The sequence below is a fragment of the Mus musculus genome, chromosome 1, assembly GCF_000001635.26.
Source record: "Mus musculus strain C57BL/6J chromosome 1, GRCm38.p6 C57BL/6J".
In the NCBI taxonomy this organism is placed as follows: Eukaryota; Metazoa; Chordata; class Mammalia; order Rodentia; family Muridae; genus Mus; species Mus musculus.
Window position 1 is genome coordinate 97,741,547 of NC_000067.6, and position 24,053 is coordinate 97,765,599.

Below are 24,053 nucleotides of genomic sequence, written 5' to 3' on the forward strand. Positions count from 1 at the left end.
TGAACTCAGAACTAAGGTCAGAGCACAAGGCAGGCACTGAAGTTTTCAATATGCATTGTGAACTACTCTTAACAGGTGTGTCTATTTACAACTTCCAGCAGACCAAGAAGCTAACACTGTATGTGCTCACTCTTGATTACCAGTTTAAAAAGGCAACTCCGAAGAAAGCATTGTGCCAGTATGATGGCAAGAGAAACCAGAACATACCTGATCCAAACACAAGGCTCTAGCGAGTTTGAAAAACTAACATGATGCAGCAAGTTCAAATTCCTCACAAGGAAACTTTTCCCATGTACATGTATGTACAGTCACATGTAAGGTACATATGAGCCCTACCTAACACACACACATGCACACATGCAGGCACAAACACAAAAGTTCTATACTAAAAATACAAAGTTGTACCAATGAGTCTAGAGCTTTAAGATACTCAGCATGTATTATTAATATCATGCATGAAAGAGCTGCTCTAAAACCTGCCTGGTTTTCTTTCAGGACTTTATGCTATTAGGAGACCAACCTTATTTAGGTAAATACTGGACTTAAATTTAAATTTTAGAAAAATAATATCAAGATATTTCAGAAATGCATTGGCTATGTGTACTTTCAAAGGTTTTTTTTTTTCATACGTTTCGAGTTTTTCCCTGTCTGTGCTGTCATCTCCTACCTAAAATGGACAAAATGGGATCTACTAGGTTATCAGTAAAAGGCTTTCTGAAATAACTCTGGAGAAAAAAGAAGTCCTGCTGAGTTTAAAAAAATAACAAAATTCATTTTTTACTTAAAATTGAAAAAAAAAAAAACCTATTTTTCTCAGATTACTTGTAGGGAAATGTGAGATGGTGGGTCTCATAGGGAGGGAAGGAAGGTAGATACAGAATGAGGTTGGAGGACAGTGAGGGAACAGCAGGGTACAAGAGACCTGATGGGAAATGGGGCTCCTTAATGAGGGAGGTGGGCAAAATAACACAGGGTATCTGAAAATGCCACTCATTCCATTAACTATTTATACATACTGCTCCTCCTCAAAAACCTATCATGCATGTAACTCCATGTAAATTCCATGTAAACAAACATATATATCTTTATGGAAATTTTCTCATCTGGGCTGATGGTGCTCCCTCCAAGCGCCAAAGACCACCTAACGAAAGTCTCTATTAGACATGAGAAGCCCTCTTTTGATCAGTTGGCCAAGGCTGTCTGACAGATTCCCAAAACACAGTCTATTGTTGTTGCCTGTGGTTACCGCCCCCCCCCTCAGGGGGGTTGCGGGGGGGGGGGGGGGGGTACTGTTGAAAACAGCAAGACACAGGGCCTAGAGACTACTAGGCTGGAACCAACCTGAAAGATCCATCCTTAGGAACTAGCTTTCATAATATAAGAAGGTCATGAAAGCTTCCAAAGGAGTGAGGCAACCAACAGTCCAACCAGGCATGACACCTATGAACCACACTGGTAAGTGGCAATAGCCCTATGGGTACAGTAACGGTCGCAATAACCCTATGGATGCAGGGTGCAGTAGTGGCATGCTACCCTGGCAGGAACCAACAGCTCTCTAACTGTACCTAAGGCTTCCTCAACTTGAGGGATAACAAGCCTACTACTAGAAATAAGCTAACTATTCTGTGCTAGTGAAGTCCGGGCTATTAAAGGAGAATCTACAACCACTAATCTATTAACCAGCATAAACCCCAACAACAATCTATAAACATCTGTCCTTCTATCCACAGATAAGTGGAGTCCTCACCCCCAATCAAGTAATCTCTTCTTTGCAGAAGATGGTGACCACTACAGAAAACCACAACCAATCAAAATGCAGTTATGGAGCCCAGTCTTCAAAATAAGTTCTCAAAACACTCCCACATCTAAGAGAACACTGTAGAAGAAGAAGCAAACAGATTGTAAGAGCTAGAGGCTCCAGGAGTCTGCTGTGAAATTGTGTCTCCTAGTAACTGCAGAAACTAACCTTCAAAGTCTCACTAACATGATTGTCCACATCTAAGCTGAACATATATGTGCTATGACACACACACAGCAAGCTGGACATGAAAAAGCCGAGGAGGCTTCAACCCTACACAAAGCACTCCAGGCAACTGAGCGGACCTGGGAGTGGAGAGGGGGTCCTCTCCAGGGAAGAACACACCAATTGGCTGTCCAGCGCCAAATGGTCAGCCCTGAAAACATACACGTAACATTATATGGGCCGAATAGTTTATATTTAGTGAAAAAAAAAGAGGCCATGAATTTGAAGGAGAGTGGGGAGAGGTATTTTGGAAGATTTGGAGGGAGGGAAGGGAGAAATGTAACTAAATCATAATCTCAAAAGTAAACAAAACAAAGAGTCTCTTTATTAAAAGGATAGAAGCATAGTTAACAAAATACTGATTTTAGTTGTTTTGTTTTGTTTTGTTTTTAAGCAGCACACCAATCCCAAAACCTACTGAACAGGAAATGATAAAGTTACTACTATAGTATACACATAATTGCAATAGGAATTAAAAATGATATACCTTCCTCCTCACTGGATGTTTTCGGACAGCCATGAGGAAGATAGGTTAATTGGACCTTACGGTTTATTCCTGAAAAATGACCATACCTGAAAAATAAAATGCCAATTAGATCGTAAAATATGAATGAAGTATAGACTGAATTCCTAGAGAAAAACTAAGCTATATGGATAAAAACCAGTTCTCTTCTACTGCCTTGGTGGGTTCTTCAAAAGTAACCTAGCAAAACCAAATCAGTACTAATAGGCGATCATTTGTGAACTGTTTGATAAAAGTTAGACAAGTCTGAAAACACTGTACAGATAGGCACAGACACACATGCGAGCTGGGGTATGGGAAGGAGTTCCGGGAGAAGTTGTCATTTGAGCAGAGCTTGGTGACTGCATTCATGAACTCACAAAAGCCATGGCTGCTGGCACAAGATGAAGCCAGAGAAAATTCTGGTCTGTGTGTGTGTGTGTGTGTGTGTGTGTGTGTATGGGGTTGGGGGTTGGGGGGTACTCTGCAGGACCCACCATTACTGAGGCTATTGGTAGATGAGAGCTTCTGGGGACAATCACTCTTTCTGCAGAATACAACCATGGATAGGTCTCCCAATCGCCTGTGGATGCCCCATACCCACACATGATAATCAGTACGAGTTGGCTTTCACGAAGAATCCCAGTTAGGAAGAAGATGTGTTGGGGGAGGAGGAGGAAGTTAGAGGGGGATGAGAAGCAGCTATGATAACACTTATTGTATGCATATAGGAAATCCTTAAAAATGAAAGAAAAATGTTTTAAAACAAAGAACAATTTAAGTATTGTTACAAGATATAAGAACAGAAGTGGTAATCCATGTAAACCTCACAACAGAAATACTAACAGGTATTAATTTTTGAATGGACACTTCAAAATTGTTTAGCTAAGCAGGGCTGAATGTCAGATTCAGTTAGCTATGTGATCTTCATCCTAAGTATTCAAGAAGGTCCAAGTGAAAGGCTGCTTTCTTTCTCCTCATTGAAATTAATAGTGGAAACTAAAGCAGTAATTCAGTATAATAGTATATTTTGTCATATAAACCAAACAGAAGAATTGTATTGTAAGGAAGAGGTCCAAAGAGGTACTCACATCTCTAACACAGTCTTAAGTTGTTCAAGTTTTGACTTGTTTTCTTCAATTTCAGAGTCATTATTTTGCCCCAGCTCCATAAGAAGCTGCCTTGCAATATCCAGGACTTCCTATGCAAGTTAATATAAAAAGAGTTTAAATTTTTATATAGTTTCACCATTAAAAATTAAGCTCAGCATTCATTTAAAAAATATCACTAAACAAACAACGACAAAAACCCCAACAAACTTGCCTGTAATTGTTTTGGCTTCTTGAGCTTTAACTTCCCTGATTTATATCCATCACACTTTTCAAAAAGGTCAAAAAACCTTATAAAAGGATAGAAGACAGTTAGTCATTTGCAATCACTAGTGTTACAACTATGAAGCTGGGCATGCTGTGCACACTGATAATCATAGCGTTCAGAAAGCTGAACCAGGAGCACCATGAGTTCAAGGTCAGCCCGGGCAACATAGTAAGATTTTACTAAAGAACAAAAACAGCAAACAAAGCCCTCACCAAATAGTCAACCAAATAAAATAAGAGGTATGGGAATAAAATCTATGAACACAAATGTGTTTCTTCATTTAATTCAACTTTGCGTTTCCTCCACCTTGTCTCCCTGGCAAAGAATCTTGTTACATATTTCCCAGTTGGTATCTTATCTCCTTGGCTCAAGTGATCCTCCTGCTTCCACTTCTGAGACTCGAGTGCATGTGCTTTGTGGTACCCACTGCACTTAGCATCTGCTCCTCTTTTCCTGATATCACTCAACGTAGGTCTAAAGCACAGCAAACCAATACCTACTATAGTACTTTCAAAATGTGTGCACAACGCAAGCAGCATCCCATTAAGAAAAAAATAGTTTCTGTTGTCAATGCATCAGATGTCAATACATATTTAATGGCTCAGGTTTCCATATCAAACATATCAAACACTGAACAGAAATAATGAGACCTTTCTACAGATTTACTTCTGGAATGCTGAGATGTTGTTTCTTATAGTACAATGTAAAAAAACAATAAACTAAGAATAAGTAGAATATATTTATGATGATGAATGAAGGGCAAATAGACTGACAGTTACAGATAAACCCACAATAAAATTTAGATGCTTACACACCTTTAATGAGTTTGTACACATTCAGTGGATTAAATATTTTCATGATCAAAAAAATAGTTAAGTAAGTAAAACTACTGTGATCTATCACTCAGAAGAGCTAAGGCTAGCAGATGTCTCAAACCCCACACAAACAGAGCGTTCGCCTCAGACTCACTTCTGATGCCTCACTTCCATTTTCATTTTCTGTTTCGGTGTTCGATCCCCATGTCGTATCACAGCGATGACACATCGAAGTTCCATCCTGAAGTGACAAAAAAACAGAAAAACCAAAAAACCCCTCTGGTCTCAATTCCCTAACATCAAAGGTTTCTTTTGACCTAATTTTAGAAGACCAAATCCTAGAGCAGGTTAAGAAGCCAGAGAAGAGTGGTGGTCATTTTTACACAGTAGTCCTTCTTCTTCAGGTGATGACCATAACCTGGGAGAAAGTACATGGACTCCTAACCTGAGCTTTATTGTTCACTAAACATCCGCCCTGAAGAATTATCAGGAGAGACGCCATTAAATCAAAGCAAAAATGAACTGTTCTATGATGGCTGTGGTATCTGTATGATTATATCTTGCTTTCTAAGAAAAGCATTATTATAATTCAACTTAAAAACTTGTTTAGCAGCATGCTAGAGTTAAAAGGTAATATTTCAATTTTCAAAGTACAAACCATTGAACACATGCCTGAAAGACATTAACAGTCCAAAATAGTCTATGTTGAATTAATTTGAAAATGCTGCCTCAAAAATATACTTAAGTACTTTCCATCTATCTATCTATCTATCTATCTATCTATCTATCTATCCATCCATCCATCTATCTCATACACTTTCCTCCCAAATAGGACTTTTCAAAATACTGAAACATGGTAATATATATCTGTAAACTTGTGACTATGAAGTATTCAGTCACATCGTCTGACATTAAAGTGAGTGACTTTCCCTAGCAGAATGCTATCAAACCCTATGGCAGTCTTGTTCTAATTTACTTACCTAAGATATACCTAGACAGAGACAAAGCTGACTGATGCTACAACCTACGTAATGCTCCCAGGGCATCACCATGGTCAGAGGTTTCATTACATGGTTCTATACTTGTGCAAGATCATAATGTAATAGTCTAAGCTTTAGCATACCCTTGTAAAAACATATCCCTTCCCCCAACTTCAAACTGAATCATATGAAAATATATATAGTAACTAAGTCATTCAGAAATAAATTTTTACCAATAAGAAGACAGACTAATGTGGAAAGCCTAAGGAATTTCTGAATGAAAACTGAATAATTGAAACTTACATAGTTCCAGAGGTAGTTGGTACAATTGGAATATCTTCAGCTTCTAATGGTATTGACCACGGGATATGAAACTGTGGTGCAAGCTCCCGCATTACGATATTGCTTTAAGACAAAAAAGAATTATTAAAAGTTAATCCAAAGATAGATGTGGTTATTTAATTATGCCATGATAAAGAAACATAAGGGGGCTGGTGAGATGGCTCAGTGGGTAAGAGCACCCGACTGTTCTTCCGAAGGTCCAGAGTTCAAATCCCAGCAACCACATGGTGGCTCACAGCCATCTGTAACAAGATCTGACTCCCTCTTCTGGAGTGTCTGAAGACAGCTACAGTGTACTTACATATAATAAATAAATAATAAAAAAAAAAAAGAAAGAAACATAAGAATTTAAGTCGAACTATCAAATGGTAATATTACCCTGATTATGTATATTATGATTATGTTATGATCAAGTACTGATCATGAAAACTTAGATACGTCTAAATTGAACACATTAACAAAATGACATATTTGCGATTAATTTATATAGTTTGAAAATAAAACATGTTGCTCTAACTACATTTCCAGTTAGATGTTTTTTGAATCATTCATTAATTGTCTGTTAAACACCTATTATGCTATTTGTCTGTGTGAGGTACTGTTCATAGTAACCAGAGCCGTGTGCACAGAGCACTCCTTCACTGACTTCGATCTCTGACAAACTTAATCTAAATATGATAATTTCTAACAAGCCATTACTATATTTTACTAATAGGAGAAACAGTGAAAGATGCTTAAATAACTGATTTGAGGGCTGAGAGATTTCTTAGTTGGTAAAGTGCTTACCTTGCAAATATGAGAACCTGAGTTTGAACCAAACAATGCTCAGTTTAAAAGATAAGCCATGTGTGGGGAATCCCAGTGTTGGGAAGGCAGAGAGTTCCAGGCCAGAGAGAGGGCAAGAGACCCTATCTCAAGAACAAGTGGATTGTAGCTGAGAATGACACGTCAGGATGGGCTTCCATCACCACAAGCTCCTGCACACACACGAATACCTCGTAGATACATCCACCTCTGCATAGTGCACACAAACCCACTCTCTCTTTTCCTTCCTTCCCTCCTCTCCTCGTATTTCTCTTCTCTTTCCTCTTCTCATTCTCTCTCATTCATACATACATACATACATACTATTTTTTTATACCTTAGTATATATTTATGCTAAAATAAGACACCCATGCCTTCAATTTCCTCTCTCTCTCTCTCTCTCTCTCTCTCTCTCTCTCTCTCTCTGGTTTTTGAGACAGGGTTTCTTTGTGTAGCCCTGGCTGTCCTGGAACTCACTCTGTAGACACCCAGGCTGGCCTCGATCTCAGAAATCTGCCTGCCTCTGCCTCCCAAGTGCTGGGATTAAAGGCGTGCAACACCACTGCCCGGCTCAATTTCTCTTTATTAAAAAGCTTGTGCCTTTGAAGTGCAGTACAAAAGCTGACTCTAATGACTTTACGCATTTTTGTCATAGCTGCTTAGAAAGATACACTTCTTGCTTTATTAATCTTCTAAATCAAATGATATATAAAAAATGGTATTTCTACACATACTTTCTTTTCTACTCGTTTGATTATCTTATTAGAACAGCAGATAATGAACATTCAGAAAGACGTAAAGGAAAACAACCCTACACTTCAAAGTCTTCTCTGTGGCTCAAGTATCTTATCTTATGAATGCTTATTTATCTCATTAAGTAGGTTAACAAAACACTTCAAATATAACTACATAGGAAAAATGAAGGAATGGTGCATCTAATAATCCAATGTTACAGCATAATCCCTGATGTGAAATTGTTAGGAATATGTTATTAATTAAGCTGTCCCCATAAACTAAAGCACAGCTCAGAATCTGGCATAGTTTAGAGGTATCTTATCAACATGGAACATTACCCTCAAGTGATCAAAAAGTTCCCATGGCTAACACATGCTCAAAGGCACACAGGAGGAAGGTTCAGTAGTAAATGCTTACCCAAGAATTTTTGCACAGTCATCATAGTACTTCATGGAATTTTTCACAAAACTGAAGCCATTGACATCGCATACATAGGATTGTCCATTGGCACGTAACAAATCAAAGCCACAAACCGTTTGCTATTTAAAACAAGGTAGAAATTTTAGGGTATCATTGGAACTACTATGAATCCATATTCTAATTTATTAATTATATGTAAGTGTTTGTAACATTTTAAAAAATGAAGGTTATAAATAACCATAACCTTGAGTACTCTGAACACACATTATGTATTCCATGTGATTATTCCCTTAACATGAATAATATTAGTCTTTGGAAACCAAGTACAATAAAACAGTTTATAAGAATGCATTACAACTTATTCACAGGTTATTATTCTTCACACAAAATTACTGTATAGAAGTAGTTCTTTTATTAATAACCAGTAATATAATTAGCTTATGTTATGAACCTAGAATAGGCCTTCTCTAAAAAGATAAGATGCATCCTTCATTAAATGCAGGTTGCATTACTTCCATTTGATTATTTACTATATACTATTAATTGGATAAATTAGTAGCATAAGAAAGGTTAGTCAAACACAAGAAACAAAGGTTTCTTTAAAACATGTATATTGTTTACAGGAACAAATTTTACTATATATTAAGCCAAAGAATAAAACAATGAGGATCATTTTTATTCAAATAGTATTTTTAATCTATTTTATGAGAGTAAAAAGTACTTATAACCAATTAAAAAAAAGAATGTTAGGCACTATCACTTAGTATACTAGTTAGTGGTATTATTCTGTAACTTTAATTTTTGAATAAATAAGGTTTATTACTTCTCTATAATACAGAAAGAATATGCTGAAAATGAGGAAAGTGATGCTAGCCCCATAAGAACACCTACATACATACATATGAGCTCACACATACTAACTACCGCCTCAGCTTTCTTCTCTAATTTACGTCCAATAACGTCTAGCACCCAAAAGGAAAGCTTAGAGTACGTGGGCTTGCATGACTTGCATGGCATCTTACCTTAAAAGCAAGGCAGACTTTCCACGCAATCAGCTTCTCCCGTGCATTGAGGATGACGGGGTATCTTACTTCCTTCCCTTCGCTGTCTCGCTCTACCTTGCCATCGAGAGCTGGAGATTTTCGAGCTTCAGCATGTGCATAGTCTGGACCCACGGTATAAACCTTTCATAAAATTTATATATATATATATATATATATATACACACACACATATATATATATATACACATATATATAGTATATATGCCAGAAAACAATAAAGTCAAAAAAATTTCTATTTAAAACAGTTCAAATGCCAGACTATTAATAAACATTTCTTTCTATTTTACATGCCTGCATTTTCAATATACCAGAAAAGGTTATACATAATTACTTATACAGGAAAATAAAAGTCTCTGCACAAAAGTATAAAACTGAGCATTATGCACTAAAACTGTAAAGATATAATTCTTAGACATAGAAAAAATGTCTATATGATTTTTCAAAGGGTGGGGAATTCATCGTTTGGGAGAACAAGGAAAGGCATTTTTACTGAGGTGATAAATAGAAAGGACAGAGCAAAGAAGCAACACAAGGCATTCTGGGACAGGAAAGGAATCCAACACTACAGGATGTACTGCATGGAATGGCTTGTATTGGAAGAAATAGCTTGTATGGCAGTCTTACGAAAGTGGATGTCATCCTGTGGCCAATGAGAATCTACCAACAAGTTTTAAAGGGTAAGTTCAAGATGAGATTTGTAAGTTTAGAAAGAGCAGCCTCATCAAGAAAGGCTGGCTGGGAGAAGGTAAGCTTTGTTGGTTACCAAGCGCAATGGTATTTTTATATCATATTACCATTAGCAGAGCCTCATATCACTGACATTAATCACTGTCTGCAAACTGGTAGCTACTAGAATGCTCAATCTGATACTGTACTACTCATTAGCATTTAAATAAATAGCCTATGTTTTTAAAACTTGACCTAAACATTTTTACAACATTCACTAAAATCTGTCATCTTTGTAATACTGGGTATTCTACTTTTAAGCATTTAAGAATACTGGGCTTGCCAGGCAGTGGTGGCGCACACCTTTAATCTCAGCACTTAGGAGGCAGAGGCAAGTGGATTTCTGAGTTTGAGGCCAAACAGGTCTACAGAGTGAGTTCCAGGATAGCCAGGGCTACACAGAGAAACCCTGTCTAGAAAAAAACAAAAAACAAACAAACAAAAGGAATAGTGTTCAGTGATGTCTACCATACAAAAGAAGTCTGGACTAGGGGCTGGAGAGATGGCTCAGTGGTTAAGAACACTGACTGCTCTTCATAGAAGTCCTGAGTTTAATTCCCAGCAACCATATGGTGACTCACAACCATCTGCAATGGGATCTGATGCCCTCTTCTGGTGTGTCTGAAGAGAGTGACAGTGTACTCATGTCCATAAAATAAATAAATAAATCTTTAAAAAAATTAAAAAAAAGAAGTCTGGACTAATGAGAACTTAGTGTTAGAATGCTTGCCTACCTCACATAAGGGCCTACGTTCTATCCCTAGTACCAATAATAACAGCACTGAGAAAGGCAGAAGCTAAATAGTTACCTTTCTCTAAAATAAAGGGTAACCTCAAAATATCAATTAAAACTATGTGGTCTCTATGACTGATATGGCCTTATGACAGTTAAACGTTTGAGTTTGCAATCTGCAGATGATACCTCAATGGTTTACTTCCAGTTAAAATTATCCTTTCTTTCTTCTTCTTTCTGCTTCTTCTGGTTCAGTGAAAATACAGTATCATCTTCTCTCATGAGCTGGACAGCAGCAGTGAGATGTAGCTTTTGCCAGTTGGGTAATTACAAGTGAGAGGTAACCATGTTCTGCATGTAGTGCACCATGCATCTAAGTTATGACGGTCATGAGGTTACATTTATTCAGTGTATTCTTAACCTAGAGTAAGCTTTTCCTTCCTTCCTTCCTGAAACTGGATATGTAGCAAAGGCTTGCCTCAAACTCAAGATCCTCCTGCCTCACACCTGAGTGCTGAGATTGTAGGATACACTACTGTACCGAGCTAGCACGACATTTATCAGGACATGACTCAGTATTGGTCAAGGAGCATCTGTACTTTATCCCACCATGCCATAACCCTAAATACACCCTACCTTAACATCAGTACCATCTGTAGGCATAAACTCTTCATATATATATGACCCCGTTTTTCGAACGTTGCTCTCTGGGGAATACACACTACTTCTACTGCCAATCTAGAGAAGAAAAGATATATCCATTAACATAAGATCAGGGTGGTGCCCTCATTTTTATAATACATCTGAAATGTAACCTTTATTTACTATCTACTGTAGACATTCTTAACTATTAAATAACTAATTCATGAATAATTAACAGTACTTAAATTTGGCAGTATATAGTCTCTGCTGTAGTTATTTAAACATAACATAAAAACCATAAAATATAATGAAAAAAAAATCATGTTTCTAAGAGACTGAAGAGAATTTTCAGTGCTTAAGAGCACTGGCTGTTTTTCCAGATAATACAAGCTTCCAGCACCCATATCAGGCAACTAGCAATTACCTATAACAATTACTTCAGTTCCAGGGGACCTCCCTCAAATATATATAACACACGCACACACATACACCCATCCCCACACGCATAGACACACACACACAAATAAAAACAGTTGAGTCTGTTTATTTCTGCTACAGAGCTTCCACTATATAAACAACATTTCACTTTATAGTTATATGTCTAAGTTGTTTGCCAAGTTTCTTGCATAATGCAATGCTACTGTTTTAAACATTCTTAAGATGGAAACAGGCCACATTTATAGTTATGTTTCTAAGAAAGTTCTAGGAAGCTCATGGTTATATCTGTACTTAGACAGATACTGCCAAATCTTCTAGAAACTATGTTATCTGAGTCTCACAAAAAATATATATAAGAGACTTCTAGATGGCTTAAATTTCCTAGTCTTATCTATACTTGATATTTTTATTTTCTAATATTTGCCACTATAATGAGTATTTAAAGGGCATCTTTATTCTGTTTTAAGCTATACTTCCATTTTAAATGTATTAGTGTTTTGCCTGCATGTATGTAAATGCACGACATGTATACAGTGCCTGTGGATGCCAGACGGCACCAAACCCCACAGACTGAAGTCACAGATGCTCGTGGGCTCCCTTATGAGTATCATACTCTTTTATGCTGCTGGACAGCAGCAGTTACATGTAGGGTTTTGTTTGTTTTTTTTTTTAACCAATCAAGTAACTATAGGTGAAAATAAACATATTCTGCTTATCATACAACTAAGCTATGATGTTCATGATAAAATGTATTCAACTTTTTCTTCCTTTTTTTCCTTTTGAGATAAAACCTACTGGGGTCCTTTGAAAGAGCAAATGCTTTTAACTACTGAGCCATTTTTCTAGCTCTTTGCTTATCATTGACATACAAAACCATGACTATTTATGAGTGCATCTCTGTCTTGATATATTACTAAGAGACGACATTGCTACTAACACATTTTGGATTAGGCTTATTTTCCAACTACCCAATTTAATAGAAAATCCTTTTTATTCCAAAAAGGAATATAATATCATTATATTTCAGATCTGATTTATACTAATTTCATTATGGGAACAATTAAGTATGTACTTACATGTGTAAAAATTACCAATATTACTTTTGTGTGAACTGGCACTTTCTCCATTTAATTTCTACAAAAAGGAGCTTATCTTTAAGTCCATTTCTAGTCTGAGAGAAACACAAGTGAAAGACTGAAGACACATCCTGCACCTTTCTTTACATTCTGAAGGCAGGAATTTTATGTAACTACACTTTCGGTGGTGGTAGGGTGGGAAACGTCCCTCAGGACTCAGGTATTGAACACTTGCTGCCCACTGGTGTCGCTGCTTTGTAATGTAAGTGGTTCAGGCAGGCAGGTGGACATGGTTCCCTGGGGTGGGCTCTGAGAGGATAAAGCCTCCCTCTGGCAGGCCATTCCCGTCAGACTTGTGGTTAAAAGATAAGAGCTCTCAGCTGTTTCTGTCCCCTCAGCCATGCCCTCAGCTTGGCTTCTCCTACCACAATGGACTGTTACTGCTCTGGAACCCTGAGTTTGCTTGAACCATAGTTCAAAGAAAGCCTGCCTGCCTGCCTGCCTGCCTGCCTGCCTGCCTGCCTTCCTTCCTTCCTTCCTTCCTTCCTTCCTTCCTTCCTTCTTCCCTTCCTCCCTCCCTCCCTCCCTCCCTCCCTCCCTCCCTCCCCCATCCCTTCTTCTTTCTAGTAGTAGCTCTTGCCATGGTGTTTTATCACAGTAAAAGAAAAGTATACTTTTTAATGGAATTACCACAGTTTCATCTTCCTCTAGATGATGAGAGTTCAGTATCTCACCTTAGTTTATTAAGAGCCTGATAACCTTTAACACACTTTAATAAAATGTATAGAAGAATGAAGACTACTCACAGGAAGATTTCAAAGGCTTCCTTACCTTCCGGAAAAGTCTCTGACTCCCACCTCCGGCGGATGTTGGATAATAAATGTAAACATTGTGGTCCTCTGCACTGACCGGCTTCTCCACAAAGGGCTTTTGGAAAACTTCCCCATTCACTTCTACATGATCTTCTCCTTCAATCAGGTTGCATTCTAAACACAAAGCATAATCGCCAGAAAAGTCATATCACCCACATAATAGCATTACAAGAGCAAAAATAAAATTTACTTTTCAAGTTTCTAGTAAAACTATGCCTCAGCAGACTACATTAATCAGAGCTGAGGCAGCACAGCAGCAGAGTAATACCCTGAAAAGTATGTGCAAGACCCTGAGTTCAGTCCTCAGTACCTCAAGGGAAAAAAGCTTGGCCCGAGGGAGGCCACTGATGACGGCAGAGAGAGTAAGAATTAGCCTTCTCCAGGAATGAGCTTCCTAAGTGACTATCTAGTACCAAATGGCCAGCCCTCAGATCATACATATTCAATTATACATACAAAATACAGGAAGATAGCTCCTGGAATACTACTTAGCCAGTTAGCTCACAGTGTTTTGTTTTGCTTTGTTTTCTGAGATGGGGGTCTCACAGTATGAAGCCCAGCCTGGCCCAGAACTAAATACATACTGACTTTGACGTTGAATTCCCTATCATTCTGCCTCAGCCTTCTGAGTACTGGCATCACAGGCATGCACCACCACAACTGTTTAATTCATTAAGAAAAACTATTAAGTAGACTCTCAGGAATTCTTAAAAGTTTTCCTACTTATTGTAGGGATGTCACAGAGTACGTCAAGAACCAAAAGGAAGGCTGCAGAGCTGAGTTCTCTGACCTTTCGGGTTATTTGGATCACGGTTCAGGATTGCATACCGAGGAAGTAGGATGCCTTCAGCTTGAAGAATGCTATACACGTCTCTTCTAAAGAAACAGAGAAACATCCTTAGTGCTTGGCTTTCTATTTCTCAATATATTATATCCCCACACAAGTAATTATCACTCTTAACTACCCTTTTTGTTTTTCTAAATATTTCAAATATCAAACTGCTCCTATCAAAATATTCACCAAAATGCATATAAAATATCTTTGGTAGCAGATTGAAAGACTACACTTTAAAACATGAATGTACATGCATGAAGAAAAATAGTCAAGTAAGACGAATATCAAAGACAAAATATAGCCTAACTACTAAAACCCTTACCACAAAATAATATTTAATGTCATAGAAAAACACTCATAATCCTATGAAAAATGATTTTACCTTCATGCAAAATTAGTATATATGTATTTCCATGTAAGTAATATAAGTAATGTCATGTTATAACACAAAAGTAGAATGCTCATGGAAAATAGAACTGCATGTAGCTACCAAAACCAAATACCAATTAAATAAACAGACACACACACACCCTTTTATAACTTCATTTAGAACATATGCTCCATGAACATTAAGATGTATAGTAACAAACTGCTGTAATGGTACACTTCACCATAAATATCATCGGTTACAATGAATGAATTCTATGGAATCATCAGCCATATGACAAGAAACTGCAAGTTTGATGGGTTTAGAAGGCTTTGGAAGTTAAGCGACCGCCGTCCAAGTCCTTGTTCCTGTGACTAAGTGAATGATTCCTCAGGTCTCAAGGTCCTTCACTGGCAGAGCTTCCTAATAAACGTATTCTAAGGGATGCAATGACCGTAGTGAGAACACCTGATGCTTCATCAGCATACACTGATTAGTAAGGAAGCCTTGATTTCTTTTTCCCTTAGGTCAGCCAACTTCACTCACCTATCTTGTATGAGATACTGCATATTCAAGTCATTGATTACAAATGGATTCCTGAGTTTTGCATAGGCAACTGCTTTGTCCAGTGGAAATCCTAAGAACACATATTATTATCATATTCTGTACAGTCTCAAGCTGGCATTTTAAATTTATTAATGTCATCAATTTGAATTATGCCACCTCCCCTAAAAAAATTTCAGTATGTACATAACCACCTTCTATAAAAGATATGAAATAATAAGTATGTACATTTTTATTTAACTTATACTATTAAAATAACTTTTCTTGGTTATTATCATTGATATGGCATAACAAGTCACTGGCTGTTTCATGTTAGCCTGTATCTGACTATTTAAAGGTACCTGATAGAAAGGTAAGATATTTTCATATATAAAGAGAAATCTACAAATAAATAATGTTTCATATCATTTGATTTTAAAAAATCTTCTCAATACACAAGTCTCTTTTATTTGATATTTTCATGTCTAAAATGAACTAGCTGACAGTACCTTTAAAAATAGAAACAAAAACAAAAATGTATTTATAAACAATAAAATGTACAAAAGATAAAGATATGAATAGAAGCATGCTCCTGCTGGGCCACCTTAGGATATAAAAACTAACCTACTAAAATTTCTAGACTACTGAAATGATTAATAATAATGAAAATGAGTCAAATGTATATGTGATTACAATAGATTTGAAAAAAACTATAAAAATTTCAGAGATTATATTTTACTCTCTGTATTACCACTAAAATTCTCCAATGTACCATAGCAGACAAAAGAAAAAGAAAAAAAATGCTTAAATCCTGCCTCTGTTTAGCCAACTTACCTATCTCTAAAGCCAAGCTCAGCTGTCAATGAGCATGACGCCCTCTAACCAATAGGATTCTGGCAGATTAAGAGCTTTTCAGTGTGAATAAGATACTTAGAAAACTTGGCATTATCTTCCAAAAAGAATACTACTTTTTATTGTCCTTAAGTGACAATTCTCTCATCAATATCTTCTCTATGGAAGATAAAAATCAATCAGCAGGACAGTGCATGATTTAACTATGGACATTAATCGCTTACGAGGACATTACATTTCCGCATCACTACAAGAAATTTTAGAAATGTTAAGTATTAAAATTTTAATCAAACAGCTATGTTTGGCTAAAATGTACTTGTAAATTTCTCTTAGTTTTTTTTAATAATGCATGGAGCAGCAGCTGAACTCTATAACGTATTCGGCAGCAGTAAAGGTTTCAATGTCATGACTCGAAGCTTCCCACCAGGACTGAGCAATGGAAAGCACCTGCTGCCAATCAGTCCCTGCTTTCAATTTAGTTACAGAGAAAAGAGTCTCTTACCAAAAGACAACATATAGGGTATGTCCTAAGACAGCAGGGAGCTTTTAGGAGCAACAGCTTTCACAGAAAGAACATGTAACAGTAAGAAAGAACACTTTCACGTGCAGAGAATATAAAATTTCTCAAGAAAAAAGTCTCAGGCAACCAAGATCAGACTAGGTTTGCTGAAAAATGAAAATCAATCTTCATTACCAGTATACAGAAAAAAACTTAGCACAGTTCAGAACTACTGGGGGATAGGAGTAAAAGGTAATGATTAGTACAAAAACAAACTCTAAAAAATTACAAACTTATTCATGGGAAAACAAGTAATTTACAAAATTAAAAAGATTTTCAGAAATAGACAGCAATAATTCTTTTTGTTTGTTTTTTTGGGGAGGGCTTTGAGCAATAATTTGCACTATTGCATTTACTATAACATTAGTACTTAAACTTAACTGCTATTGCCATTCAATTTAAAATAGCAAAGAAGCCCTAAATTTTTAATTGAAAGTTCTTAACAAATTAAGTATGTGCACTTATATAAAGAATACCAGGTCACTTTCTAAGTGGTAGAAATATAAGACTTAAAATATCTAATAATTAAGGCATCTATCTGCAGATATGTGCAAACAAAGGTATATATTAAAAGTTAATCATAACTTTACTTTAACAGTGAAGACTAGGAATTATCCAAATGTTTGGTTATTAGTTCACTAAGTTATACATTTATATAATACACATCATGAAAAATATGGTGTGGAAATTTTTGATAAAATCTAAGAAAAGCTAAATATAAAGTTACATGTAAACTATGACACTAAACTTTTAAAAAAACACATTGAGAAGAAAGAGATTAGAAAGAAATATATCAAAATGTTAACATCCCTTATCTGTGAGTTAGCTTCATTTCTCATTTATCCAATATTCTATAAGAAGTATGTATTATTTCTACAATGAGATAGGATAAAACACCCCTGTCCACCTTCTGATACCTTTAGAATGGAAAGAAATAAGACAATCACATAAAGGCCAGTTTTCCACGGGTTCATTCAAAATAATTTCCTCTTCAAAAACCACTACTGTGATGTACTTAAACAAGGAGATCCGTTCCAGAATTTCCTTCATGGGTTTGGATTTGGATTTCTTTGCCATGGAACATATTCCAACCACAATCTGCCTTTCTGGTGGCTAAAACAGAAAGAACACAGGATGACATGTTGTCTTAATAGGTGTTCTAAAATATCACTGTCATCATTTCCTTTCAGCAGTAGACGAGGGACAGGAATCAGTAAAACTGACATAATTCACTATTGAAGTCAGCCAAAGTCTATCACTTAAACTACTTAACAATTAAAATTGCTGGGCAATGGTGGCATACGCTTTAATCCCAGCACTTGGGAGGCAGAGGCAGGCGGATTTCTGAGTTCAAGGCCAGCCTGGTCAAAAGAGAGTTCCAGGACAGCCAGGGCTACACAGAGAAACCCTGTCTCGAAAAAAACAAAATAAATAAATAGATAGATAGATCTAATAAAAAGCCCACCTTCAGCATATTGCTACTATTTTCAATTAATTTTAAAGTACATATAAACATTCCTTCTTCACCTGCTTCTAGCATTTACTTAACTATCTTCAGGCAGAAAAATACAAACAAGAACAAAACTCCATCTATTCCAACTAAAAAGTCCAGTAAGAGTCAGATAAAGAATTGTGATGTCTAAAATCCAATGCATTTCTAAGTGCAAAGCTGCACAGTGTTAAGTCTCCTTGTAGACTGAGCTGGGACATTAGCTGGTCACAGAGAGCTTTTTGAACTTAGAGAAAGGCTCACTGATAGAAAATGCCAATGAACTTTGACACTCCCTGCAACATTCATACTTGACATTCCTACTTAATGATCTCATTAATCTTGTACTTGTAACCAAATCAACCATCAAACTTGAATACACACAGCACATAAACAGTAACATACTGAGGACATCATGCTCACAAATTTGTTATATTCATTCTTAATTCTTTGCACTTCATCTTGGCCTTTTCATTCCTGAGCTTCAGAGTTCTATCAACCACATAAGGCTGCATCTAATTCTTTTCTCTTCCATGACTTTATGTATTTCATATAACACTATATAAAGCTGTTCAAAGTGGTTCATAAAACTTCCCCATAAATGTAGCAATAAAAATTTGGGGATGAAATCGTTCTTTTCTTTTTACATTTAGAAAAATAATTCTACATTGCCTCCTCTAACATGAAAACTGGAGTTCAAATGAGTATTGGACTAAATTATAAATCAAACAATATAAACAGCAACCATATTGGGGTCTCTATCTCTACTCCCCTCCCCACCCCCCATCATTCATCTTAAGGCCTCTGTTGTTCCTCATCAAGAATGTTGAAAGGGCTCACTATCAGCTTCCTAGGTGACAGTGATAGGTCCTAGGTGATAGGTCACCTTCACAGGTCAACTCTTCGGGCTATTTCTCACAGCCCTAACAAAGCATATCACAAGAATATCAGTGGAGGGCTTATTTCCTCAGGGATGGTCAAGGGTCGCCCACAGCTGCTTAATTAGAATATCACTGCTACCGAAATGTCTCCCGATGGGAGGGGGAAGAGTGTGACTCCACCTAGCCTTCAAAGGCGCACGCCCAGTGACTTCTCTGTGAACAGCGCTGCTCTCCTCTCAGACATAAATAACTATTGGCTACTGCAGTCCCAGCTTACCACTCTTACCAACTGTGACAGATTTTTCTTTTAAAATGAGATTCTATTTTTAATTAGAAATTTAAGAAAGAAAAAAAAAAATCAACACATAGTTTATGTCTGTATTTCAAATCGGTTCCCAAAACAAAATAGTCTCTGCCTGAGGGCAAGGAGAATGAAGACTAAGACAGACACACAGTGAGCAGCAGAACAAGGAATTGGATGTAACAGTTGTGGTCTGTTTCTAAGACCTAACACTCACAGACACACACACATGCAGCCTTTGAGATAGTCTTGTGGAACTTGATAAATTTAGTTAAGTAGTTCCTTAGTATCTTACAGCAACTCTAAACTGTCCTTTAAGTAAGGATCTTATTGCTAGCTACCTTTAATATCCTGTCTATTCAATATTACTTATATTTTTCAATTTTTTAAACAAATTTGCACATTACAAAGTAGTCTTATTTAAAATCAGAGAATTCATTTGTATTAGGGTACTCAAGGAGCATTCTGCACTGCACCGGCTCATCAGGAAAGACAGACTTACAGACTCATCCTCCTCCTCCTCCTCCTCTTCAGCATGGTGGAAGAAGCGACGATAGTTTCCAGGATTGATTTCCGCATCTTCGGGCCCAACAAAGAATCTGGGGGGTTCACTCATTTTTCTTGAATTTGACATACATAAAGTTTAAATAGTCTATACTAAAGCTGCTTCAGATAAATGGTGTCAGAAGAGCACATTCTCAGGCTGCCAGCTGACACCCAGGTCTGCTGCAGTGTTTTCACCCAATCGCATGAAATGTGCTGACATTTAGTTGGCCAGTGTTCCTTTGTTCTCAGATATCATTGCTTCATTGTTGAACTCCCAATTGCTGTTGTAGTTTAAAACGCAAGGACAATGAGGCTGCTGCTTGCCCGGGTTGGAACAGATATCCTCCTTTTACCTAAAACGCAGTGCAAGCAATTAATTTCAACAGCATTCTTCAAAAATACTCACAAAAAACAATTTTGAATGACATTAGACAATCAGGTCCAATAACCTATCAAAGGCCACCAAAATGATAATATATTTTCCTCCATAAAATCAAATAATGAAGATTATATTCCAGAAGAATATATCAGAGCAAGTGGATAAGATGACATAACATAACAAAAAGACCACACTCAATTCAAATCCATAAGGTACCTGATAATAAGAAAATGATGGAAATTATTAAAAAAACAAACAAACAAAAAACCTTTTGTTAAAAATTCAAACCTTCAGTCCAGAAGTATCTGAAAAAAGTAGACAAAGACAGACAAAACACAGCTCTTCTGAAAGAATTAGTAGACTGAAAACAAGATTTCATTCAACTCTTCTCAGACTGAGAGCTTAAAACTATTTAGCAAAGCCAGAACAATTGCTACAGCAAGCCTAGAAAAATTACTACAGCCTCCTAATATGCTCGTCAAGAAACTGTAAGTGATTCAGTGACATGCCCTCATAAAAATCCAACATGGAAACCCACTAGTTAACTATCATATGCTAATGACATAATCTCAAAGTATTCTTTACAAAGTTGTTTACATGTATTTAAACACCGGTGATATTAAAGTTAGTTATCTACCAAGATGAAATTGTGCAAATACTTCATTTGATGACTGGTGATATTTAAAAAAAAATTGAACAATATGCTAGATAGACAAAGCACAATCCAAAATTTTTAGTTCTAGAAGTCTGATTAAAGTTTAACTGGTGGCTTTCAATCAAATATAAAATTACTCAGTAAGCTTTGGCTTTAGCAAATTCTTATGAAAGCTGAAATCATTTGGCATTAAACCTGAAAGAAGAAATTATCTATTAAAAATGCTTTTTGTTTCTACTACACTGTTTAATATTAAGACGTGTTTCTTACTAAGAAAGAAATCACAACCTTCTGCAACTTCACAACACATGAGTTCAGCTCTGCTTTGCTGTTACTAAGTGGACTACTAAACACATCCTTGGGGCCTGTGTGCTTCTGTTCTTCCCATTAAATATATCCAAATATTTTAGAGGTAGAAAGACCCATCACCGGGCCCCCAATGGAGGAGCTAGAGAAAGTACTCAAGGAGCTAAAGAGATCTGCAACCCTATAGGTGGAACAACATTATGAACTAACCAGTTCCCCAGAGCTCTTGACTCTAGCTGCACATGTATCAAAAGATGGCCTAGTCGGCCATCACTGGAAAGAGAGGCCCATTGGACATGCAAACTTTATATGCCCCAGTACAGGGGAATGCCAGGGCCAAAAAGTGGGAGTGGGTGGGTAGGGGAGTTGGGGGGAGGGTATGGGGGACTTTTGGGATAGCATTGGAAATGTAAATGAGGACAATACCTAATTTAAAAAAAAGTAGTAGAAAGACCCTTAGCTTGAAGTCAATATATTAATCTGTTACTAACAACTAACAACTTATGCTAGCATTTCTGAATCCATCCACCCCCTTCCCTGTGTGTGAGTGAATGAGACTATACCAACAGTCTGGTACTGTGAAGACTGAAGTAGTGTAGTGCTTTGCACAGAAATACTTAATGAATCTATATTTCTATCTGAAGTGCTATAAATTAACCTTTCTACTAACATAACATGAAAATCTAAAAGAATACTGATAGATATTTACTGAAATAAACGTATTTATTCAATAAATACTATTTACTTCATACAGAATCACTTCATTAAGGATAAACAACTACATCCCTAGTTTAAGTATTCTAACAAAAATGACTTATATAACAACCTCATTTTAGAGGCAGTACTGTAGGGTCATTTTTTTTGTTGTTGTTACTGTTGGTTTCTAGCTTTTTTTTTTCCCATTTAAATATTCTCTGTGAAATGCCTAGAATATATAAATGTAAAATTTTGAAAAACTCAAGTCAAGAATCCAATGATCAGAGGCAGAAATAGGATTGTTATTGCTATTTGCAAAATACTGGTTTGAAGGGCTGGAGAGAAGGCTTCGTAATAGCACTGGGTGGTCCTGAGTCCAATTCCCAGCACCTACAGGGCAGATCACAACTGTAGTCCCATGGGATCTGATGCCTCTTCTGGTGTGTAGACATGCATACAGACAACACCCGTCTACATTAAACACATAATAAATCTTAAAAGAAAAACAAGCAAACAACTTACTGGTTTGTATTTCATACTATTCTTTTCAATGAACAGTGGACATTGGGAGCAGAAATCGTGGAGGATAATAGGGGGTGAAGGCATGTACATCACCTTGGTTTTAGTAACTGATCTGCTGCCTCACCTCCAAGGCACATATCACTTATGAAGTTCGGCTGAGTCTTTATTAAATGCTGCCCAGAGGACGAGAGTACACGTCCTCCACACAACTGTAAGCTTATACCCTAGAAGCCGGCCTTCTATAATCACTGAAGAAAGACAGGAGTAGATGAGCCAATGAAGGAGTACACGTTAGAAGTCTTCTCTAATCACATGACACTGTATCAAAGCCAGAGGGTGATTCGTTGAGATCATTCGGGGAAGGAACATGAAATACTGAAGTACAAGTATACTTAGTGTATTTATTTCCTGTGTTCAAAGGAGATGGAGTAGGACAGGCAAGCAATGGAAAAGTGGAGAAAATGATGTTAGAGATGTAACAACAGTGCATTCAGAGGACTGACGGTAAAATCATTTTCAGAATTGCACCTGAGAAAGCAGGCTAGACAGTGAAGAATTTTGTTTGAATGATAGGCAGAACAATTATCCCTCAACAGAACAGAAGGCTGGATGGGACTTGCATTTATTTTTCTGTAATTCTATTTTAATATATGAGAGATGAAAAAGAAAGAGATTTAAAAGCTGAACCAATTGCTTAGAAATATGAACTCAGGAGTTAAAATATCAATGTTAGATTCTCATCCTTTAAAATTGTATTTGAAGTCTTGAGCCCTCAATTTCTATGTAAACTGTACCTGTCATATCCTGTGTAAGGGCTAAATATACATTCATATGTTAAAGGTACCTGTACTTTAAATTCTGGACATACCCCATATCAATTACTGTTTGAGTAGGACTCGGGCATTTAAGGTTTCTCAGGCAGTTCCAACAAGCAGCCATGAAAGAGAAAAGAAAACTGAAGGAGAGGGAAGAAAAACACTAGAAGCAGCAGGAGGCAAAACACATATTCACCATTTTCATGACTGTGGACTTTTAATAGTATAGAAAATCAGACTATCTCCTTGTCTTAGTTGGGGTTTTACTGCAGTGAAAAGATGCCATGATCAAGGCAACTTTTATAAGGACACATTTAATAGGGGCTAGTTTACAGGTTCAAAGGTTCAGTCCATTATCATCAAGGCAGGAGCATGGCAGCATCCAGGCAGGCATGGTGCAGGGAGTTGAGAATTCTACATTTTCATCTGAAGGCTGCTAGCAGAATACTGACTTCCAAGCAGCTAGGATGAGGGTCTTAAAGCCCACACCCACAGTGACACACCAACAAAGCTACACCTTCTAATAGTGCCACTCCCTGGGCCGAGCATATACAAACCACCACATTCTACTCCCTGGTCCCCAGAGGCTTGTCCAAACATATGAGTCTATGGGGGCCATATGTAAACATAGCATAATAAAAAATACATTTAGTCCAACTTCTGAAGTCCCCATAGTCTACAGCAGTCTCAATAATGGTAAAAGTCAAAAGTTCAAAGTCTCTTCTGAGATTCATCCAATCACTTAATTGCAATCCTTA

General features: G+C 36.9%; 1 protein-coding gene across 20 annotated transcripts in view; it reads right to left on the reverse strand.

The window, feature by feature from the left end:
* Positions 1-24,053, reverse strand: part of Ppip5k2 (diphosphoinositol pentakisphosphate kinase 2) — a 64,369-nt gene that overhangs the window by 35,504 nt on the left and 4,812 nt on the right. For 16 of the 20 annotated variants that reach the window (NM_173760.5, XM_006529499.4, XM_030253787.1 and 13 more), the window contains exons 2-14: positions 19,879-20,275; positions 17,623-17,818; positions 15,298-15,388; positions 14,340-14,425; positions 13,509-13,663; positions 11,158-11,259; positions 9,021-9,182; positions 7,996-8,117; positions 6,001-6,102; positions 4,872-4,958; positions 3,849-3,924; positions 3,617-3,726; positions 2,511-2,596 (exon numbers count right to left, since the gene is read on the reverse strand). In NM_173760.5, coding sequence (NP_776121.4) covers positions 2,511-2,596; positions 3,617-3,726; positions 3,849-3,924; positions 4,872-4,958; positions 6,001-6,102; positions 7,996-8,117; positions 9,021-9,182; positions 11,158-11,259; positions 13,509-13,663; positions 14,340-14,425; positions 15,298-15,388; positions 17,623-17,818; positions 19,879-20,010 — 1,507 coding nt within the window. In that variant the 5' untranslated portion in view covers positions 20,011-20,275. The remainder of the gene's footprint in view (positions 1-2,510; positions 2,597-3,616; positions 3,727-3,848; positions 3,925-4,871; positions 4,959-6,000; positions 6,103-7,995; positions 8,118-9,020; positions 9,183-11,157; positions 11,260-13,508; positions 13,664-14,339; positions 14,426-15,297; positions 15,389-17,622; positions 17,819-19,878; positions 20,276-24,053) is intronic. The other 4 variants (XM_030253785.1, XM_011247990.1, XM_030253807.1 and 1 more) reach the window with 3 other exon arrangements.